Source organism: Eretmochelys imbricata, chromosome 4 (assembly GCF_965152235.1).
Source record: "Eretmochelys imbricata isolate rEreImb1 chromosome 4, rEreImb1.hap1, whole genome shotgun sequence".
Classification (NCBI taxonomy): Eukaryota; Metazoa; Chordata; order Testudines; family Cheloniidae; genus Eretmochelys; species Eretmochelys imbricata.
In genome coordinates, this window is record NC_135575.1 from 43,741,446 (window position 1) to 43,758,391 (window position 16,946).

The 16,946-nt window shown below is 38.3% G+C and overlaps 1 protein-coding gene across 2 annotated transcripts in view; it reads left to right on the plus strand.

Moving 5' to 3' along the window:
- The window catches only part of BLTP1 (bridge-like lipid transfer protein family member 1), a 244,078-nt gene that overhangs the window by 80,699 nt on the left and 146,433 nt on the right, over positions 1-16,946 (plus strand). For both annotated transcript variants that reach the window (XM_077815193.1, XM_077815194.1), the window contains exons 17-22: positions 1,415-1,512; positions 6,113-6,291; positions 6,437-6,543; positions 9,427-9,635; positions 15,815-16,042; positions 16,705-16,842. In XM_077815193.1, the coding sequence (XP_077671319.1) occupies positions 1,415-1,512; positions 6,113-6,291; positions 6,437-6,543; positions 9,427-9,635; positions 15,815-16,042; positions 16,705-16,842 (959 nt within the window). The remainder of the gene's footprint in view (positions 1-1,414; positions 1,513-6,112; positions 6,292-6,436; positions 6,544-9,426; positions 9,636-15,814; positions 16,043-16,704; positions 16,843-16,946) is intronic.

Genomic DNA, 16,946 nt, shown 5'->3' on the forward strand with positions numbered 1-16,946 from the left:
TTATCAATATTGATTTTCATCTGATGTTTTTTTGCCCAGTCACCCAGTTTTGTGAGATCCCTTTGTAACTCTTCGCAGTCTGCTTTGAACTTAACTATCTTGAGTAATTTTGTATTATCTACAAATTTTGCCACCTCACTGTTTATCCCTTTCCCCAGACCATTTATGAATATGTTGAACTGCACTGCTCCTAGTACAGATTCCTGGGGGATACCACTATTTACGTCTCTCCATTCTGAAAACTGACCATTTATTCTTACCCTTTGTTTCCTGTCTTTTAACTGGTTACTGATCCATGTGAGAACCTTCTCTTTTATCCCATGTCTGCTTAGTTTGCATAAGAGCCTTTGGTGAGGGACCTTGTCAGAGGCTTTCTGAAAGACACCATATGCTGTATCCACTGGCTCACCCTTGTCCACATGTTTGTGTGACCCCCTCAAAGAATTCTTGTAGTTTGGTGAGGCATGGTTTCCCTTTATAAAAACTGTGTTGACTTTTCCCCAACAAATCATGTTCGTCTATGTGTCTGATAATTCTGTTGTTTACTATAGTTACACCAATCTGCCTGGTACTAAAGTTAGGCTTTCTGGCCTGTAATTGCAGGATTGTCTCTGAGCCTTTTAAAAAAAATTGGTGTCACATTAGCTATCCTCCAGTCACCTGGTACAGAAGCTGGTTTAAATGATAGGTTATATACCACTGTTAGTAGTTTAGCAATTTCATATTCGAGTTCCTTCAGAACTCTTGTTTGAGTATCATCTGGTCCTGGTGACTTATTGTTTAACTTATACATTTGTTTTACAACCTCCTCTATTGACACCTCAATCTGGGACAATTCTTCAGATTTGTCACTTAAAAAGAAGGGCTTAGGTGTGGGAATTTCCCTTACATCCTCTGGAGTGAAGACTGAATGCAAAAAGTCAAGAACTCGCTGGATGGATTGATTACAAGGAAATTCAATACTTATCTGAAGGACATGGCACACGTTTTCAAGCATTAACAGAAAGAGTTTGATGGTGTATTAAACCATAAAGCCACAAGGCATTAGGTGTGACATTTTGGATCTTTCTGATGGTGATTTCACTCTTGATGGATAATTTTGCTTCACTAGCTGGAATGGTTTTCTTTAGACACACTAATGCAGAGTACAAGCTTCTAAAAAGGATAGGGTTCACAGTTTATTCCACATGTGTGATAGTTTAAACTTGCCATTTTCTTTGTAGTATGGATTCTGTAACAGCTGTTTCTTAATTCTCACCCATATATTTGCAAGAAAACTTGTCTAATCAGGGAGATACTCTCATGGAGGAGCACTAACTTAAAATAGATAGGACTTGTTAGTATTGCTTATAATAGAAAAGCATTTAATTTAAAAATGATTTTTATTTGAATTTATTTTTCTCTTTTCTTGTAGTTTATCTGGCAGCCTGTGGGGAAACTTTAAACATTATTTTCTCTCTGCCTTTCACTGACTTTGTTCCAACCACATGCAATACTAGGTTCTCTTTAAGGGTAAGTAAAATTTTATATGCTTGAATTACTACTGTAAACAGCATAGTATTTCTTCGTGTGTAAGATAGTCAGTTGCCCAGTAACTTCTTGCTTCTTTGTCCAGGCTTGGGCAAGGGATTTTCAGAATCCTGTTTCCTCCCTGACTGAGAGGAAAGGGGAAGAAAAGATGTTCTCTTCCACTGCTTATTCTTATACCTTTGTTCTGATGAGTCCATAGTTAACTCCTTCCTTGCCTGCGTTAGTACATTCCATCACAAGTACTTTCTATTAAATATATTTTTAATCCTTTGTTAATTTTTCTTCTTCCACTTTCCAACACCGCCACCCTGCCCCCTTAAAAAAGTGGTTTCTCAAAGGAGCCACTTTTCAAAGGCCAACAAAACAAAATTTGCAGACCAAGCCACTTTGGAGATGGGAGCCCCAAAATATTAAGGACTTCTTGAAAAGTAAAGAACAGATATTTTTAACAAACGTAACTTTAAAACATATATTCTGATGCCTTCACACTTTCCTCTCCAAACTTCCTAGAAAATTTTACTCTCAGATGACACTTGTCATTGGAAAATTCAGCGGGATTGCTTTCTTTTTGGGGAAATTGGAGCTAGGATTTGAAAATGAGATTTATAATGCGTCATTGACTTCAACCTTACCTATGGATTGGCCATTGCTAATTCAGCTTTGTTCTAATAGGTAGCTGATAGTGCTGTGTATAATGAAAAGTGCTAAGTAACCTTACCTGTAAGATCTGATTCACAATCGCTTATAACTTTGTCAAACTTTAATCGTTGGGGCTGAAATTTTCTATGCCTGTTGTCTGCCTCAGGCTGAATGTTTTGGAAAGTTACAGCCAAAATGCTTCAGCCATTTCTGCGAAAGGGAACATGGTAAAAGATGCATTGTTTTGCCCTTGTTAATAATTTCCTTAATAGTTTTGCTGAGAAGCTGTAGCACACCCATTCTTTGGCGTATGAACTTAAAATTTAGCTGGGAGGTTGTACTTGTGCCAGAGATGTGCCTTTTGCCTTCCCTGTGAAAATATATCCAAATTTGGCAAAGCCTAGGAAAACTTATTTTGCTTCCTTCTTGTGTGTGTACCTTATTCATGATACCTTATTTAAGTACACAATCGCTTATTTTTTTCAACAAAGCCCCTGTCTCCTTCAGCTTATAGGATGGATGGTGCTATGGCAGTGAATCAGGGCAGTGTAGTGAATGCAGCTGTTGTCTGTAAGACCTTTTTGATTTATTTGTTACAGAAGCTACAAAGTATGTGGTAAATGAGCCCAGGGATTGTAGGACAAGGGGTGGCCTTCTGATTAAGGCAGTTGAATATATTGGAATTTGAATGTTGAATTTGATTCTACCCCTGCCTCTGTCACCGTGTTCTTCTGACACGGTGGGCAAGTTATTTAAATCAAAGTGTTCACGGTTGGCCACTATTGTTTGTGCCTCATTTCCTGGGTGCTCATTGTGAGACAGCTGCTGCCAGATTTGTAGATGTGCTGAGCGCTTACAACTGCAACTGAAATTGATTGGAGCTGTACTTTGAATATATTTGCTATATAATGCTAGGTACTCTGAAAAATCAGGCCATAGGTGTGTCAGGTTGGGCACGCAAAATGAATGGATAATTTTGGAATTAATCTGTGCTTCAGTTATAGAAATATGAATGTGTCCTAATCTCAGAGTGTTGCAAAGATAAATTCATTGAAGTTTTTGAAGCAGCATAGTGAGAGCAGCATAGAAACCCCTGTGAAGAAATTAACAATTTTGTATTCAGTGCAGGGTTTGAACATTATACAGAGTGTAAAGTCATACTTTTGAATGTGGAATATTAAAAAAAAAAAATTGGATGAGGCAGGTGTTCTTTTGTGAAAAATAGCATGATCACGTAACTAAAGACTGTAATAATGCATGTGCACAAAAGGGCTGAATAAATATCGCACAAGAAGCCTTAATTCTGACATTTCTTAACTTCTGAATGCTGGATTTTGCAACCTTAATGTTCTTTTAACATAGTTTTAAAAAATTATATAATATATAAATGTTTGGGTGTTTTCCCCTACGTATAGGGTTCATCAGTGGTGGGGGATTAAGCTGTCCATGTCCATTAATGTTAATGGAAGTAATTTGGTTAAATCCACACATACTGTGCTGAAAATGTGCCCCCTGAAAATTTTTGTCTTCTGATTAAACTAGTCCTACTCTTATATAAAGTATTTGTAAATATTTTTACAGCACAATCTGATAGAACTTCATTAAACTAAGAAAAGGATTCATTGGAGACCAGAGCTGATTTTGTGCAACTTTTTTGGTTTCTGTAGGGTTCAAATAATATTTTTCTACTCTGTTAGAAATCTCTTAACTAAGAGTTATACGAGGTAATTGTTGTTAATTTTATTTTTAATTCCCGCCACAAAGCAGTTCTAAGAAAGTAATGCTTTTGCCCCAGTTAAGCTAATTAAAATGTGAGGCTCTTAAATTTTAGCTGGTTGAGTTAGGGGGAAAAAAACTTAAGTTTACTGCATAAAATCTGTACCTTGTTGATTTGTCTTATTTCTCATCTTTCTTAAACCCTGCTATTGCGAAGTTCTGTATTAAATCTGATTTTGAGATAGTGCTATCCAATATTTTTCTCTTAAGCATTTACAAGGTCTATCCAGAAGCTTGCTTCTAACTGGTGACACAATAGTTGGGGTTGCAGATAGCAATTTCCCCCATCCTCTTCAGATTGACTATATTTTCAAAATGGAAAATCGGGGTGGGCGGGTGGGGGGGGTGGAGATAAAGAGAATCTGGTGGGGAAGTGAGAGGAAAAAGGGATGCCTCTTTCCCTTTGGAATGAAAAACTCTGATACTCGATAGGAGCAGGTGGGAAAACAGTGTTTATACAACTGTCACCCTTTTATTGTTTCTTCCTAGTTCCCTCTGCCTCTGCCCACACCACTTCATCTACTAATGCATGTGCTCCCCCGCCACTTAATTCTGCTCAATCCACCATCATTCTGAGTCAAAACCTCATCTTTCTTCAATTTAAACCCCACTTCCTCAGAAATATGCCACACCAGTCTGAGAAACTCCCTTCTTCACAGCTCAGAAACCTTCCCTCTTCTACTTCACATCCCACCATCAGGAATCTCCTCACCTATTTCAGAAACCTTCCAACTTTTTGCTGGGTCTGGAAGAGCATGGAGCATATGCAGTTGATCTGAAGCATCCCTGCAGAAGTCCCTGTTCCATGCTTCCTCTTTATTGCTGCTTGCATGTGCTGCAGGACCTGATGACCCCCTGTGGATTTCAGGTGTACCACAGACTCCAAGGTCTGGGATATTCCCAATGGCTGCCACTGATTTTACACTTTGTAGTAAATTGGCCACAGTACACAATTGTGGTGGTACTAATAGCCCCTAATGACCAGCTACTTCCATCTAAGACTAACATATATCTTAGGATACTGACTGCAAGTTTTTTTTATATATTGGTGATCGGAAGGCACTTAGAAGGTAACTCCCTCTTCCCGGAAAATTAAATGTAGTATTTTAGTGACATGACTTTTGTATGCTTTCAGTCCCCAGAAAGATGCTCTTCTCCAAGGGAAACCGCACTGCTTTAGCCAGCTCAAAATAATCTTGCTGTCCTATTCCCTTGATTTCAGATATTGTGTTTTGTATTTATGGCTGTATTCTTTGAAAACTTGTTCTGTATAAAAGCTTGTTTTCCTGATATGAAAATTTTTGAATACCAAAAATCCAAGTATGTAAATGAAGATGAATCTTAACAAATATTTTTCAGTGATGATTTTTTATTTGGTATTAACTAAACTCATGGGTATACTGCTTGCAAGATTAGGCCTTATGCCCATATCCTGAGAAGATTTATGCGTGTACTTAATTTTAAGCATTTGAGTAGTCTCATTATGTCCAGAAGTTAAGCATCTTGTTAAAATATCTTTGGGAAGCACATAGTCTAATAGAGAACTGTATTTAAAATTCATGGATTCTTTCTTTGACTCATCCAGTAATTTTCTGAGTGATCCTGATCAAGTTTCTTAAATGTCTCTGAATGTTAGTTTGTATAGGCAGAACAGAGATAATACTTAACCACTTCACATGAATCTTATGAAGTTTGATTAATGTTTAAAAATACTTGGAAACTTTTTATGAGCAGTGATGTAAGTGTGAAGTAGTAGTAGTAGTAATTAGAATTTGAAATCTTCAGATTCTAGGGTTTTGGGGACTTGAATTAAATATTACATTTTTGAGGTTTTGTGATCAAAAGGACATTAATGTGTCAGTGTGCTCTAGAGGGCAAATCAGAAAACGTGACTAGAAATCATGACTCCTGTGTTCTATTCCTGGATGTGCTATATGGCCATGAGCAAGTCACTTGGAGCATGATTCTTTTCAGAAGTTCTGAACACCTCTGATTCCAGTTGAAATCAGTGGGAGCTGTGAGTGTTCAGCACTTCTGAAAATCAGGACCTTACATCTCCTTGCTGCATGCAGTTCATCTGTCTATAAAGTGGGTATACCGATGGATAGAACCGTACAAACAGTACTTTGAGTTCATTTTATGAATATTGTTAATATTTCATTTGTAGGGAGAAGATGTTGATCTTCATTTATTTCTACCAGATTGCCATCCTAGTAAATATTCTCTCTTTATGTTGGTGAAAGATTGTCATCCTAATAAAATAAGTCCTGAATCCTGTATTTCGGCTGAATGTCAAAGTGGTCAAAAAACAGGCAAGCCCAAGTGGAGGAATATTACTCAAGAAGAGTGAGTTCTGTTACCTCATGGAATATATATTAGCTCCTTGTATATTTGTGTTTGGAGTAGAATATTATTAGTTCTGTTGTCTTTTTGTATGCAATAGGAAAAAATGAAACAATGGGTACTTTAAAAATATCTTTCTTTTGGATAGGGCTGGATGGGTTGAATGCTGGACTGTACCAAGTGTTACATTCACAATTGACTACACTTGGCATCCAATTTATCCACAGAAGGCAGATGAACAGTTGAAGCAATCATGTAAGTGTCACTTCATTTCTGTTGTATTTTAAGAGTGATTGCAAAAAAAGCTGCGACTTAGTACGGTCATTTTGATTTAAAATCGTAGTTTGCACCAAAGAAATTGAAAGCATGCAGATGTAATGGGGCCATGGTGATGGGCAGGCAATATTTTGAATAACTTTACATTCCCCTTCTTCCTGGACTCCAGCTTAACTCTTTGCTAAGCACAGGGTAGAGTTCCATCTTTTCAGGACTTGTCAAAAAGCATTACACAGAGTTAGACCTCAGGGCTATTGTGTGTAAAACCATGGTAAACGGATGTTAATAATTCACAGTCAATTTTCAAAGAGAAAGTAAAACAAACATTTAATGCACAAAAAACACATTGTAAATAGCGTTTGCAATATTATGAATAATTTTTAAGCAAAAGCTATTGGAGAATAAATCTACTGGTGTTCCATCTACAAACTTCCCCCTTTTGCTTCTCTTACAAACATTAAAATATGATGTTTTAACGTAAGATTTTTCTGTATTTCAGTGCACGTATCAAAACACATTTCTCCCTGATCTTCTCTGAGGTGATTTCTTCTTAATAGTGTGGCCCTAATATGCAGTGTGTCACCTGGACTCTTCAGAGTTTGAGACATTTCAGAACCCCATCAGCAAAACAAACAGCCTGAGGATCTCCATAGCTAACAGTATTCCAGCTCTTGGCTCAATAACTGAGTGATCCTCACAGTTGCTGTTGAAACAGAAGTCTGCATCCCGTATCCAAAGTGGTACAGGGATTGGGATCAGCATATAAAATATCAATTTCCTGAATCTCGATAAGGTTCTCTTTCTATAGGATACCATCTTCTCCCCATAAGTCCTGCCAAGACTTATAAGTCAGGCAAGAATGCACAAACCCTCATTTCACTAAGTGCTGCCCCATTTCTCTCTCTCTCTCTCTCTCTCTCTCTCACACAGAATCCCAGTTTAGAGCAGTTAGCTGATAGCCAAATGTAAGGCTCTGTTGGTGACAGATGCTTCCCCCCCCCCCCCAAGCCCTTCCTCTAGGTTCATAAAACACATTTCGGTGGACCAAACGTTATCCTATTGGAGGGCTGCCCTAGTAAATAAAGCTAGTGGTACAGGGATTGGGGACCCCCTCATCATAGTAGACAACTCTTGCTCCTGTATCAATCAGCGCTGTGTCCACTGTACCATCTGTAACTCTTATATTTATAACCTTTCTGCCCTGCACTATAGCTCAGCTCTCAAGGGTACCTAGAGTATGACCTGCCAGGTGGGTTGCCCACAATGAAAACTTCATATACAGCTTCAGGGCATGCAGAGCATGTCGGTTAGCGCCCACACATAGTCTGAAAGTTTCTGGGTCCTTCTAACTGAATTGCCCTACTCTGCACATGTGCATGGACAGACCATCTATTTAATATTCATGTCTCCTCCCTATTGATACTTTCCCCCTACCCTGGAAAAAAACAATCCAATGCTACAGTATTAAGCTTGTGGGTTACACAGACTATCAATTCTTGTCAAGTGGGATAACCTGAATCTTTGAGTTGAATCAGTTTCATCAAAAGCATGGTTTTCAATTTCAAATTTTAAGAAGATGCATCATTTCTCTAAGTGAAAAGCAGGTAACAATGCATTAGACTTGTCCAAACTTGTTAATCTAACCTTGCCCTTTACCTAACAAATAGAGCACTTCTGCTAAATGAGTCATTTCACAAATCCAAAAATTTGTTGTTGTGTGGAAGACAGTATTATGGGGTACATTAATTTTGCCCGGTAGTCGGTTTTCCAAGCGGTCTTTCTATTCTTTAGGTAATTTTGTAATATTCAGCTCTTACAGTATTGTACCTTTATAGACAGAGATGGAAGTAGGTTTAGAAACAGGAATGTGCTGGCTACCAGTGTTGCCATTTTCAGCTGGCAATTTACTGTAGATATATAGTTCTAGTAGAAGTGAACCAAGAGGATGGGTTAGGAGTGCTACAGATTGATTTAACGGAAGGTATTTCATACATAAGTGTTGGCAAGGATGAAACTGCGAAGGTGCTTGTGGGAGAAGGGGAGGTAAACGGACAGGGGAAATTGGAATTATTAGTTTGAGGGGGCATACAATAAGCTCCAAGATAAAGTGGTAATCTGAAGGGGCAAGTTGTAAAGTGGGCTTAAAAGTAAGGTTAAGCAGTTTGTCATTGATATGGTAGTAAAGTGAGAGCAAGCGAAATGTCTCTGAGTGTGGAGTGGTGTCATAATGACGAGCCAGGAAGGTGATTTTTAGAAGTAATTTTAATCAATGTGATTGGGCCAAGGTAGGTTTTAAAAAGGACTGCAGGGGTTTAAGTAGTCCACGATTAGAGATAAGTCCCTCCATGAGAAGAGAATCCAGGTCACTTGTCTAGAGCTATACTAGGACTATAGTGCTAATGGGAGTAAAAAAAATAGTAAATTTTTATTTTCTGACAAGTCAGTTAAAATTCTGAATAGACACAGGGAACAAATCTGTTGGGTAAGAAAGAGATACATCTTCTATATAATCTGTTTTCTCATCATGACATGTAACCAAATAATGGCCATTTAAAAATTAAATACTGAGTATTCACAGTAGAAAAAGAATAATAAACAATATTTTTTTTCCATAATTTATCTTAAAGATATTGGCTCTCTTGTGCACAGTAGCTGTTGAATAAAACATTTCATACTCTGTTAAAATTACTTGTTTTTTCATTGTTTGCTTGGAGAAATGTATTTATTATACATTATAGAAATATCAGTTGTCTGATAGCCACCCACACTGGAAAACTACAAATCTGTTCTAACTTAATCAATGTTCATTCGTAGAAATTCACAAGTAAATTCAAAAGATTTACCTTTTTGTTTATTCCTAAGTGTCAGAAATGGAAGAAACTATGTTATCTGTACCAAGGCCATCACAGAAGACAGCCGAGAGAATCATTTCCTCTCCCACAGCCTCAACTCACCTTCCTATTGATCCCTCAGAACTTCCACCTGATAAGCTACATGTGGAACTAGAAGTCTCCCCGGATTCTCAGATCACCCTGTATGGACCTCTACTAAATGCCTTTCTGTTTATAAAGGTATGAAGAAAAGTAGCACTCACCATTCTGACAAGTAGGGAAGAAATATTTAACGAGATTAGAAGTTCAAACCACTCCAATTTTATAAAGCAGCAAATACCCTATAAGAGAACATGCTTAATTTTTTGGAATTGTGGCACTTGCTTGTAACAAGGTTTTCTCATAAGTTGCTAAGAACCTTGTTTTTCCAAAACAGAAGCAAACCTTTTTTGCATTTAATTGAAGTTAACCATACTCAAGCATGGTCAAGTTTAATCAGATAAAATACAGCTTACTTACAATAAGAGCAGTCCCATGCAGAATCTCTTTTTAGTGTTAAACAAATAAAAACCATGGAGTCCTCTGTCCCAAATAAAAACTAGTAACTTAGTGATGTTTTTTCTAATGGGTGTATAGTGTAATATTGGCGATGACAGCCATGTGACAGAGAAAGAGTACTTGATAGTCTAGTGTGCTATAAAGGTTTTTATTGGTATGTGTTTGCAATAGTTGTATTACTCAAGCCACACATGAATTAAACAGGTCAATCTAAAAAAGTGACATTTTAAGTATAGAAAAGAGGTTATTTTTAGGTGCTTTCATCTCTCTCCTGCGCCCTCTACACTTGGACTAAGGCATCTAGCTTGACAGGCAGAGGATATAAAACAGTCCCTGTATATATTTTTAAACACTAGAAAATGCCTTAAATTGCTTTTCTGTAACCATGTGTGTTATGTGTAGGATACATGATACGGAATAAAGGTTTGTATCAGCACTTATTTCAGTTTACATAACTCACTTGTGACTTTGTTACTTGTGAGTATTGCACTCATTGCAAACTCACAGGGTGAAAATTTATATTGCACTATCTTGCTCATGAGTGACTGAGAGAATATGTGTGTGTGGGGAGGGGGTGGGGGAGGGTTGTTGTTGTTTTGGCCCCAGTAGATTTTCTGGATTCCTTTTTACCTTGACAAAATCCAGGAAATTCAAATTTAAGGCTGATAGTGCATCATTAACTCATCCCCATTGTGCATATATAACCCACACACCTTCTGGGTGTGGTGTTCTGTCCCATCTGGTGGCACCGAGACTACTTAGAAAGAGTTAAATGAGTTCGCTCTACAGCCTTAGCTAACAGCCAGTTGGCTTTTAGCTCATGCAGTAGAGGCTCATGCACTTTAAACTCCAGAGGCCCAAACTTCAATCCCATCTGACGACGGCCGGGGTCTGTCAGTGTTACACATAGGTATTGTCTGACTCTTTGAACAGGGAGTGATTAGTGTCTTACTGGATGCTGCTATATATTTGCATAGCAGGGAGCATGAAAGGATCATTTCAGCCTTAACTGTTAATTTAATGAGATCTTTGATGTTGGTTTTTGGTAGTAAAAATTCAAACTGAGCTACCCAATTACACTATAAACAGATGTTTAATTAGCATCCTTAATTTTTTTTAGGTATCTTTGCAGAACTTGGACCCAGCATACACAGGGTTCTGCTTAGGGTCAGCATTTCTTTAGAGACGCCTGATTTCTGCAGTATATTGAATTCTTTGAAATGTCTATAGTGATGCATAGTAGGTGGTAAAATATTTTGAGTAAATTAAAACTTTGAAGACATACCCTCCAAGGACATATAAAATAGAATATTTTTCATTTATTTTCTTGGATATTAACTTTTTCATTTTAAAATGCTTCCATTTCCTCCCTCTTCTTCTTGGCTGTGCCTTCTTCTAGGGCAGTGATTCTCAATCAAGGGTACACATATCTCTGGGGGTATGCAGAAGTCTTCCAGGGGTATGTCAACTTGCCTAAATAGTTGTCTAGTTTTACAGCAAGCTACAGGAAAAGCACTAGTGAAGTCAGTACAAACTAAAATTTCATACAGACAATAACTTGTTTATACTACTCTATATTATTACTAATCATGGGTTTCAGAGTAGCAGCTGTGTTAGTCTGTATCTGCAAAAAAAAATATATCACACACACACACACACACACTTTGTGTGAGTGTGTATATATATGTGTGTGTGTGTGTATGGAACACATAGTAAGAAAATTATATATTTATTTATATATATAAAAATATTCTTACTATGTGTTCCATTCTATGCATCCTATGAAGTGGGCTGTAGCCCATGAAAGCTTATGCTCTAATAAATTTGTTAGCCTCTAAGGTGCCACAAGTACTCGTGTTCTTTTTACTAATCATTGTTTCTCAACCTGAGGGGCGCGATTAATTTTATAATTGTATGGTAAAAATGAGAAAGTCAGCAATTTTTCAGTAGTAGTGTGCTGTGAACTTTTGTATTTTTATGTCTGATTTTTTTTAAGCAAGCACTTTTCAAGTGAGGTGAAACTTAGGGTATGCAAGACAAATCAGCCTCCTGAAAGGGGTACAGTAGTCTGGAAAGGTTGAGAACAAGTGTTCTAGGGGAAATGGGGGTAGAGCAGGTATTGTTGTTGTCTTTCTGGTGTTAAAGGGAAGGAAGTGAACATGTGAATCTCACTTGATTGCTTAGGAAACGTTCACTTGCTCAGAAATTTGCTTGGAGTAAAGCAGGTTGGCTCTATGATCAGTTCTTTTAGGAGGCTTTCATTGCATGGCAGAGCAGGGGGAGTTTTCTGAGATGGGGGTAAATTGCAAGGCCTCTTAAGTAATCAACTTTCTTGGCTGTTCTGAGACACTTACATAGACTGGAAGAGAATTTTGGACATTTGTGTAAGTTATGAATTTTAGGTGGGACTTTAAAAAGTGCTCACCAGTGGCTTAGCTGTGCTCTCATTGAAGTCAGTGGGAGTTTAACCATTGAATGTGGTGGAAGTAGAATTAGACTAATATGAAGTGCATTTGAAAAATCTTCCCCATCTCATGATATATTTATACTGTAGCATCCACATGATAGGAAGTTTTTATTCTGGCCTTGTTACTGTAAAACTCCGGAGATTCACATGATAGTTTCCCCTTTCTCAGAACTCTTGTTCTCTGGAGGAAGCTTCCTCTGATAAGGCTGAACTCCTATGGTATTTATAAGCAATATTATGTCATAATACAGGGAATGCAAGTGCTTGGGTCTTCTAAAACTACTGAAATACTCTTCGAAAATTTAAATGAATGACAGTCTTTCCAAGTGTTCCCATTTGTTATACTTGCTAGTATTTTTGTCATTTGTGCTTAGATTCTTTTCGTCCAACTTTGTTGGCAATGTACCTTCTTCTTTTTTGTTTGTACTTGCTTCTTAATGACTTTTGTGTGATATGGTTGGGTGTTCTTGTTTTTTTTTAAATTTTCAGTTTGTGTTCATGGATTCTGTATGTGGGAGGTTTCAGTTGCATATGTATTTTTCAGAGTTTAATATGACTTTCAATTCTTCTAGCTGTGAAGCCCTTTAATGTGGAGCATTCTGTTTCTTCAATTCACCAATTTGTAATAGATGCTTGTAGCACTTTGTGTCCTCTATGAGAGACTCTAGCAGCAAGTTCTCAGTATTTTTAATAACCTCTACTGGTCCTGCCTTAACATACTTCTGCCAGTTCTGTCTCTGTCACAACATTCAGCTCCTGCAGAGAAATGTCCTCTGAAATTAGGAAAACATTTAAGTGACTGTTCCAAAAAAAAAGAAGGGGGGAGAGACTGTACGGTGGAGCTTCTAGGGTGACCAGACAGCAAGTGTGAAAAATTGGGACGGGGGGGTGGGAGGTAATAGGAGCTTATATAAGAGAGAGACCCCAAAATCGGGACTGTCCCAATAAAATTGAGACATCTGGTAACCCTCGGAGCTTCTGAGGTGAAAGCTTCTTATTTTGAGTGCATTGTATAGCATTTTAATTCATAAACCACTTTAGAAAGAAATACTATAATTGAATTATATTGCATGTCCCAGGTCAGGCTTTGGAATATGCCTTTTATGCAGGTCTTTTTCAAGGGTTTGGAGGATATTAGTCTATTTTCCTTCTTTATATTAGATAGTGCCTCTTTATGATTTACTTGACATTGTCTCACATGCTTGGACTGAGGTCTTGGAAGGCAAGTGACATGAAGGGTGAGGACAGAGGGATACAACTAAATATATAACATTTTAGTGTACACATTTGAGTTTTAAAAAATGATCCTCATTAGCCCCTCAACCTGGTCATTAATTGTCTGTCTTCTTATAGGATGAAGGTAAATCTCAGACATTTAAATAGCTTTTCTCCCCTTGCAATATTTATTTAAATGACAGGGTGGGAGGGGGGAATTAATTCCTCCATTTAAAAAAAAATTCTGGCTATCTTTTTCTAAAAATTAAATTGTATATTTTGTGACTCAAGGGAATAGTAATTGGATATAGATCTCTTGATCTCATGGTTATTAATTCAAATCTAGCCCAGATTAGTAATGACAAAAATATCCTTGCAAAGTTGAAGACTGGTGGCCTGTGTGAAATAAGTTTGGACTCAGTCTGGTTCCCAATTGACGAGTGTGTACAGCTCAAAAACCATCACCACAGTTGACATTAATTGGAACATTCTTGACAGTGTTGGGGCCAGAGATTGGCTATACATGGAGATTGAATTATCTTATTCCTAGAGTGGCCTCTTCCAGAGTGAGTGAGGTAGCACTACTTATACATGTGCCATGACCATTCTGTGGCTAAAGAGAAGACTTCACTCCTCAGGGTGCTCTGTCCAGCACCTCTCCCCAAAGTACTTAATTAGCATGAAAATGTCATTTAGTAGTAACCTTTTGTTGTCCAGAACCCCTCCTTGAAGTATCTAACTTGTTAACTTACTTTACTTTTCCTCAGCATTTCTTACCTTTTTCTAAAAAAACCCCACACATAACTTTTAAAAATCTGGGTCTGACACACTTTAGAAATAAAATGTAGGAAATCTCTCATATAATGGGGTTCAAGCTTCCCAAAAGAATTTGACAGTAGTTATTTCTGTCTGAGTTAATTGAGTGGGGATTGGCTTAGAAGCAAAATGAATGTTTGACCCAAGAGGATGAATTTGTGAACTTCTGATATGCTGCAGGCATGTAAAACTTGCAACAATAGATGTGTCTGGGAAGAGGTATTGGATGACTGTTGTTCATGTCTGACCACTGTAGGCTGTACATCATAAAAAAAAATAATTAAAAAATAAATATCTATCTAGCAGTACCTATAGCCCGGTGCCAGAATACTTTTTTTTAATCCTACTCCTGTCCAACTTCACAATTTTTACTCCCACTCCCACCTGCTCCCGCCTTTTCTCTTGACTTTTTGTTCTGCTCCCGCTATTATGGCAGCAGGGTTTGCAGGATACCAGTCGTGTTGCAGAGCTCTAAAATGGTCCCAGCAATGGCTGGAAGTGCTACTCTCAGCAGATCTCTCCACCGGCACTCACTCCATGCACCCCTGTGTAATGGGATCGGAACCCCACACCCTCCCAACTCACCCATGGAGAGGGATCAGAGTCCTCATGCACACCTAAAAGGGGATGAGCAGCCCCTGCGTCTCCTAATCGATTTGTGTGGGGAAGGGAAACCTCGAACCCTCCACACAAGTGGCTGGAGAGCCCATGCATCATCATGCAAAGGGGATGGGTCCCCATGCGTCACCATCCCCAGGCACAGGCAAGGAGATCCCGCGATAGCTCCCTTACTTCTGTGCTGCTGCTAGTGGCGGTGCTGCCATCAGAGTTGGGCAGCTAGAGAGTGGCGGCTGTAGGCCGGAGCATTCGTGTTGTTTGCTGCATGGGAAAACTATTATTTTAATCCGTCTCTCATCTCGCCCCACAATAGCCACTCCTACCCGCATTGTTTCTTGAATTCTTATCTTTGCTCCCACTTTTATGGCAGTGGGATCCCAGTCCCACTGCAGGGCTCTACTTCCAACCAGGTATTTGTGTCACAGTACTGAAAGTAAAATTTAGTATAGCTAGGTTGAGGTTGCTTGCGAAGACAATGCTGTAAGACCCTGCTCCTGCAAAGCACATAGCCAAGTACTTAACTTCGCTCACTGGAGTGATCCTACTGTGGGGCTGCTGTTATGAGCAAAGTTACACCCAGGCTTCAGTGTTTCGTAGAATTAAAGCCTTAGTGCTTATCAGGGTGGCGGGGGGGAGGGAGCGGTATAGGACTCGGATATAGGATAAGCATGGATTTGTGTTGCATGATACTGCTAATGACACAGTTCACCTTCTTTAATGATGACTGCAATAATTCACTTCCCAGGAAAATTACTTTGGAGAAGATGACATGTACACAGATTTTGAAGAAGTCATTTCAAGCCCTGTCCTGTCAATGTCAACATCTTCAAGCTCTGGGTGGACAGCAGTTGGATTGGAGAATGACAAAAAGGGAAGTGAGAGTTCAGCCAAACCAGTTCATCCCCTAACCTTGCGCCCTTGGGACATTACTGTACTCGTTAATGTGTACAAAGTGCATGGACGGCTACCAGTGGTAAGCTGTTGGGAACCTTGGTCATCATGGGAAACCAAGTACTTCTTAATTTCTTTAAAATATTTTATGAAGTATAGTAAAACTGATACTCATTTAAAAATTATAGGCTATACTGCAGTATGTGTGAAGCCAAGTGCTTCGTGAAACTCTTAAGTTCTATCCTATCATTGGTGGGTTTTGAGTTAAATTATGTATTTTTTTCCATAATAGATAAATGAATGCAGAAATTTGATACTTGGTGGATTTTGCTGTTTGAGTCAGAATTAGATAATTCTTGTGTGTAAATGCATTTTGTATTTAATGAAGAGTAGAATTCCATCTAGTTGATAGTCATTATTTTTCATCAGGCATAATGATTACTCTCTAAATCAACAGGGCAACTCACTAATCTTGCAATCTGATCTGTGCAGGCAGACCTTTATGGAGCCCCATTAATTTTAATGGGACCATGGGACTCTGTGTGTGTAAGGGTTCCCGTGCACAGATCAAACTATGGATTAGAGAAGCCTATGTAAATTAATATTAAATGGCGTTTAAAGTCAGACTTTTTCATCAAGCACAGGAAAACTGTCACATTCTGCAGAGGTTTTTCATAATCTGACAATCTCAGTGGTTTTGTGTATCTGCAACTTCTCACAACAGGATATGTTGATTAATTTTAGCACAGCAGCACGGATGGTCCTGAATGCCCTACTGCTTTCTTGGAAAGATTGTGTTTTGAGATGAAAAAAGGATTTAGGGAAACTATGCTGCAACTTGTACTATCCCCATTGAACTTATTCTTGAATGACAGCTATCAGGTAATATGAGTATTTTTTGTGTTGGAGGAATGCTGATTTTTATTGTGAAACTAAAACTGAATCATGTTTTGATTGAATCCTCTCTAACACACACACACGTTTTC